Source organism: Anopheles ziemanni, chromosome 3, assembly GCF_943734765.1.
Source record: "Anopheles ziemanni chromosome 3, idAnoZiCoDA_A2_x.2, whole genome shotgun sequence".
NCBI lineage: Eukaryota > Metazoa > Arthropoda > Insecta > Diptera > Culicidae > Anopheles > Anopheles ziemanni.
The window spans coordinates 92,068,999-92,075,527 of record NC_080706.1 but is presented as its reverse complement, the minus strand read 5'-3'; the positions used below and the strand labels follow the sequence as shown (position 1 = coordinate 92,075,527).

The following is a 6,529-nucleotide window of genomic DNA, read 5'->3' as shown; positions in this document are numbered from 1 at the left end:
CATTTATTATCCAGATCAATTGAATAACCGTTCCCGATGGTTCGATGGGAGCGAACCCGGTGCCGACGTGACGCCATGTTTGGGACGCCATGGGGAATGTCTCGCCACGTCCATGTGTTTGTATTTAAAAACCTTCTCCCCCCCAACAGAGTAGGCCGATATTGATTCCCTCCACGATTCTCCACTCCACGCATACGAAACGAAACATCCCCCCGATTTATGTTCGTGTTCTATTCTCGTCATCGGGAAGCAATGCCGATTTTTCGTCCTCCCTCTAACGCGCGCAGACCTTTTGCTCGTGGGAATGTTGAACATGCATCAAATCGTTCCATTTTTTCGATTTTGCATCAGAGTACCATTTTCAATTCATTTTCTCCTCCGCCCTGTTGATTGTCCGAAGGCAATCGGGCGCTCGATTTCATTCCATTCATTCGTCCTTAATTCAACCATGTTCGATTGGGTTTGATTTTCGGTCGGAAATGGAAGGACCTTTGCTAATGAATACAAGTTTGTTACAGTTGATTTGGTTTTATCCTGTGTGTTTTACTATACAATAATGGCTACGTTTAATTACAAATTAAGTCTAGAAAATTTAAAACTTTATATAAAAAGGAGATTAAAAATGAACAAGTAATCCATAAAACAAACAGAGAAAATTGATAAATAAATTAACGTATCAGTGTTAAAGAGAAGAAAAGAAAACATCATCAAATTACAACGAAATGCATCTGGATGTTCAGGAATTGCCCTCTTTGTTGAATTCTCTAAAGTAATGTTTATTCGCTTCTCTCGCTTTAACGCATCATATGATTAAACCAAAGAGCAACCTGTTTTTGTTCCAGTGCTCTTTGACATTGAATTTTTGCTGATAGCAAAATGAGGTCACTGTTCTGACCGCGAACGCGAATCTGCAGAAGGAGTAGATCGGATGGATGCAATCGCTCATTCACTAGGTAGACAAACTAGAACAGATGTGTGTGTTTTATGGTCGTAGAATTTGTGGCTCTTCACACCGATTTGAATTCAATGAGGATCGCTTCAGACGCACACCATTCGCGGAGCTGAAAGGAGCCTGCTATCAAGAAAGTAGCACTTGCAGGCGATAAGCCTTGACCGCAGAACGAAAGTGGACCACTTTGATTCAGTTTGTGTTTGAAGATCGCTTCAGAATGAGGTTTCGTGTGCTGTTTTTGGTGGCGTTTATAGCTGGAACGCGTTCATCCGGTATATTTTAGTGCTCGGTTTGTCCACTTTGAAGGTCTCCTAAACTACTCCCAATCGTTCAAAGATTTACTTGAAGGTGATGTTTGCCGTGTCGATGGCGCCATCGGTCAGTGTGTTCACTATCGGGAGAATTACAGCTACCTGGTGAGGATGCTGAAACCCTTCCCCGAGGAGGAAGACCAGGAGTACCTGAAGCGGTACATTTGCGATAAGGCTAAGGGACTGACATGTCGGATGGCTTCGGTGAACGTGGAGGACTGTGGCATTCAGATGGAAGAACGGATCGTCGGTGGAGAACGGGCTGCAATCGATGCGTTTCCCTGGATGGCGTTACTGCAGTACTATAACTCCCGACGGGGAACGAAGCGATTCGCCTGTGGGGGAACGCTTCTGAACCACAAGTTTGTCCTGACGGCGGCCCACTGTCTCGTCCGACTTCCCGCCGGATTTGAGCTGTAAGACGTGGATGAAGGAACTGAGATAAGGTTTTTGTTCGAGTCTAACTTTTCCTACGTTCAGGCACAAGGTCCGTCTCGGTGAATGGGACACGGAGTCGGAAGTTGACTGTGGAAATCCCGATGACGCGGACTCCTGCGCTCCGCCCGTCCAAGACTTTGGCTTCGAGAGGTTGATCGTGCATGAGAACTACACTGGAAAGAACTCCGATCGTTCGAACGATATCGCTCTGATTAAACTGGATGGAGCAGTCGAGTACAACGCGTTTGTGAAGCCAATCTGTCTCCCGGAACCGGACATGAAGGATGCCGGGAAGCTTTACCTAGGTGCGATGAGAGCTGCCGGCTGGGGTCGCACTGAGACGGGTAAGAAATCGAGTAAAACATGAGATTTACCGTCTCTGACAGAAGGTTCCTGCTTTGACAGCCTCCGGAAGTCGCTTCAAATTGACCGTCACGCTGCGACATCTGGAACTAGCAGCGTGTAATGTAACGTACACAACCCAAGTCCGGTCTCCACTGAGAGAAACTCAATTCTGTGCCGATGGAGATCCGGGCAAGGACACTTGCAATGGAGACTCCGGTGGTCCGCTCATGAAACGGGTAGGGACCGCGTACTACGTGGTAGGAATCGTGAGCTTTGGACCACAAAAGTGTGGAAGTCCCGTGCCGGCCGTTTACACGCGAGTCGACAAGTTCTACGACTGGATCTCGTCCAACATGGTGCTGGTGGATCTTTAACAGGTTGTAAGGGAATCTACCCTTCAGAGAGTGCAGCTTATCGGTAATAAACTTAGGCCTTAAATGGAAAAAGTGGAAGAGCAAATATGGATTTAAATTGTTCATTCCTACGAATTTCAGAATTTTTGGAAGGATTTACAGCATTCATTTTCCTTTACTTGACATCTGAAGCAGTCAAACTTGACACTCACATCAAAGGGCGAATTCATAACCACACTTTTGAATTGGTTTAGAGCAAAGGTTTGACGTTGATTCTCAACAAATCTCAACGTATCCAAGGGAAAATAAGCCTGATTTCACGCGAAAGTTGCCAAAACTAAGCCTTGATTGAATTTTCCACACCCTCTCGAGGGAAACCCGACCAATCGATCGATGATTGGAAACTTCTGGAAAACACAACCGAACAAACGGCTAGGCTTTCGGTCACATTTTCACCTGAGGGAAAACTTTTCGGTTGTCGAATTTGTGGATCAAAATTGTGTTATAATAATGTCGAATGCGAGGAGGAAATCCGCAACCGCAGCCTCTAAATTTCCCCAAGGACTCGCCCACAATCACCTTTTCGGGTGTTTGACAAATTTTGAACGGTGCCGAGATTTTGCGGCTTCCGGTCGCGTGTGTTGTTCGAATTATATATTTTCCGGGGAGGTGGCGTATCCGATCGAGGTGTGAAAACGGTGCGGGACACAATCGCACACACACCCCCCGGATGCGTTTTGCGGGTTCGGATGGCCATCCCGGAATTTGGCTCCCACGGGAAATTCGGGTACCATCAACTTTTTCCAACGAATTTTTCCAATCCCGCTGTGGGCGTGTGGCGAATCAAAAGTGTTCCGCCTCCGGACGCATAATTTACGCACGGCATTCACTCGCTCGCCCGCCTACCCCACAGCCATTTTCCGAGGTCAGTTTCCACCGGGAACTCGGGGGAATGGTGGAAACACTCGAGGGAAATAAAACTATCGATCGCTTTACGCCGATAGTCGTGGGTCATCGATAATTTGCCGCCAAACAACAATTCGGTTCGGTTCTTTCTGGAGGAGAGCCTTCGAAGGGAAACGAGGAAAACCCACATTACCCATCGTCCGGCATCTTTTCTTCTTTTAGCCCGAGGGCTCCGGGACGTCGGAGGACAAATCCGAGGAATCGAGTGGCTACGGATCGAATCACAATCCCGGCACGCACTTGATGCTCACGCACCCCGCACTTGCACGTGTTTCGGACGGGCGGCGGACGGCGCACGTGTGTGCGGGCGAGTCCTTTCCCCGAGGGGGAACAGGATGTTAGGGACCTCTCCTCCCAAAGTGGGCCTATCTCGCAGTCGAAGGAAGGAAACTTGCTCGGCTTATTGCACTTGACAGTTGGTGGATTACGGCTTTTATGCGATATTAATTCGATCGAACACGAACGCAATTGTTGGACGGCATTCCGGACGGGATTTGATTTATTCTCATATTTCTCGTCACCGTTAGGCCCAATCGGGGGTTGATCGGAATTTCCTTTTTGTTTCGATCGTCACCCCAACTTCGACCAGACTTAGAAGGCATCCCTGACGGAAACACGCAATGCCAATTGTCACCGGAATATGCTACACCCTCTCGGGTGACTTTACCCAAAACTGTTTCCCCTTAAAAACACACACACACACATCCATTGGTGCACATGCGGCTCACTTTTATAGCAAATTGCATTTCTCTGTTACGCATAACTAAAGGCAAAAGGATCCTTCCACCGGAAGAGGGTTGCGCTCATCTGTACTGATTTTGTGGTAAGGACGCAGGAGAAAAACGGTCCCGTTCTGCCATCGCTAAGTGGCAAGTAAGTATTTGCCGAAAGATTTTCTTCGCTGCGTCGTAAATTCTCGTTCTGGAGAAAGGCGAAAGCTGGAAAGCAGTGTCGTGTTTTCCTCCGGGTAGTGTTTTCCTCCAAAGGGGATGTTTAGTTTGGGTGACTTTTGAACCTTGGATTTTGCCGGTCGGTCGGGGCCAATGACCTTACAAAAACGATATTCGGTATTCGTTTTGCAAGAAATGTGGAATAAAACGAAACCCTTAAGGAAATAACATGTGATTAAAATAACCAACATAAAAAATTGAACTTGTAGAATTGAATAACAACGCCATCAAAAGATGCTAGCAGGTGAGGAAATTAGTTAAGTTTTTTCAAAAGAATTTAAACATAAGAGACATATAAGAGACATATAAATCGATTGAAACAAACTAATCTAAAGTAGGAAAATAAATAAAATTGAAAATGGAAACAAATGAAAACAAATTTGAAGTAGCGTAACAAAAATTGAAATGAAAACCTCGACGGAAGACTAAAGTTTGCTTAACAAATTGATAACAAATTAAGTTAAAATCGATTAGAAACAAAATAAACGAAAGCAGGAAAATAAATAAAGTTAAAGATGTAAACAAATGAACAATAATTTGTAGTAAAGCAACAAATAATGAAAGGAAAAGACTAAATCGCGCTTAGTAAATTTTTAACCGAATAAGTTAAAATGGTTTGGAAACAAAATGAACTAAAGTAGAAAAATTAATTAATTTCAAAATTAAAAGAAACGAAAACAACTTTGAAGCTAAATAACAAATATTAAAACCAAAAGACTAAATTATGCTTAATAAATTGGCCTTTTTATCAAAGCAACTTAAGGGATGTGAAATCATGTTTGAACGTTACGTAGCAAAATATCAAACAAACCAACCCGGCCAAAGATGACCGAACAGACAAAAGCGCGTGCCCCGAACGTTAACACACGTTAACACCCTCTGTGGAAGCTGTCGGTGGACCGGAAAAAAGAGGGCACCAATATAAAAATCGCACACCTAAATCAGAAAATCTTGTCCACAATGGGACACTATCAACCACACCCCATTAGCATCCATTATCGTCGATCGGAAGGAGGAAGAAGGGAGGAGGAAAACACAATCAATGTCACTGCAGGAAAGAATTCCGCATTTCCCCTCTCCCCAGGGATGCCCGTCAAAGAGGGAAGGATGTACTAAAATAAAAACTAGAAAATAGAAAACACGACACGCCGCCAGTAAAAGCCATAGGGTAGGATACCCCTAGGGTAGGGGTTTAGTGCTAGTAGTGGGAGGGAAAGGAGGGGTGTGGTGATGCGGGAAAACCTGTCATTCATTATTAAAATAAATTACGCCTAAGCACATCCATATTAATAATCCCTTTCCCTGATGGAAGGTCCCTATCCCTTTTTTTTCGGCGTTTGTGGCTAATGCAGCCGCGTCGATTCTCAATTCTTCATGCGAGAGAGAGGAGAAAAAACGAGAAGGGAACAGGACTTTTCAAAGGGGGAAAACCCAAATCGTTGATCTAAACCACGGTTAACGGTAAAGGACGAACCCGACCTAAGGACACGAATTAGCATTGTTTGAGCTTGCGGGCTTAAAGATAGGAATTACCCTATCCTCGCTAATGCTCGTTTAACATTTCGATCGCGCCGAAGGGGAAAACAGAATCTCGTATCGACACCTGGCACCCGGAGAGGGTTTTTCCGGGGGAAAACTAGTTTCCAGAACACTCGAAACTGTAAGACGCAAATTGCGAGTTTTCCACGAATGCCGTGAAGGATTATTTCAATGAAACACCACGGTATGAAGTAAAGAGAGAAAGCCATAAGAAAGAAATATTCTGATGAAAAACTTTCAACTTAAAGAGGAAAATTTCAAGTCAAGTCACCAAACGGAGGGTTTGAGAAGGAAAGGAAAAACCGGTCCAAGGACAAGGTGGTCGAATTAAATCAGGAATGCAATTTCTCTGCAGAAATGCGCACACGAAAGGAACGTTAAAGCACATGTGCTCCAGGGGGTTTTCCACCGCTTTTTCCTACCTTCACCATGGGGGGTTTTTCCTCTTTTTCATTTATTTATTCCCTTTTTTTACTTTCGCTCGGTATTTTTATTCTCGCGTCAAGGGAAATGACCCCTTACTGGTGACGTTTATTTTTTCCAAGAGGGAAAATTGGACACGTGGAAACGGGGGAAAAAGTGCGTCACCATTTGTGACAATGAAATGTTCACATTTTTTCCTTTCTCTCTCTCTCCACTCCCTACTCCCTTTCGTCCGCGCTTTGCATCGGGATT

General features: G+C 44.8%; 1 protein-coding gene across 1 annotated transcript; it reads left to right on the top strand.

The window, feature by feature from the left end:
- Positions 1 to 1,169: 1,169 nt before the first annotated feature.
- LOC131285824 (CLIP domain-containing serine protease B4-like) lies at positions 1,170 to 2,420 on the top strand. Its single transcript, XM_058314679.1, has 4 exons — positions 1,170 to 1,224; positions 1,289 to 1,679; positions 1,744 to 2,045; positions 2,107 to 2,420. Exons 1-4 carry the CDS (start codon positions 1,170 to 1,172, stop codon positions 2,418 to 2,420), a joined length of 1,062 nt encoding a protein of 353 aa, XP_058170662.1.
- Positions 2,421 to 6,529: the final 4,109 nt, after the last annotated feature.

Excerpts from the sequence above, each read along its gene's own strand:
- LOC131285824 (XM_058314679.1), top strand. The coding sequence starts at position 1,170 with ATGAGGTTTCGTGTGCTGTTTTTGGTGGCGTTTATAGCTGGAACGCGT. Across the intron at positions 1,225-1,288 it reads AGCTGGAACGCGTTCATCCG|ATTTACTTGAAGGTGATGTT; the intron begins GTATATTTTAGT and ends AATCGTTCAAAG. Across the intron at positions 2,046-2,106 it reads CTGGGGTCGCACTGAGACGG|CCTCCGGAAGTCGCTTCAAA; the intron begins GTAAGAAATCGA and ends CTGCTTTGACAG.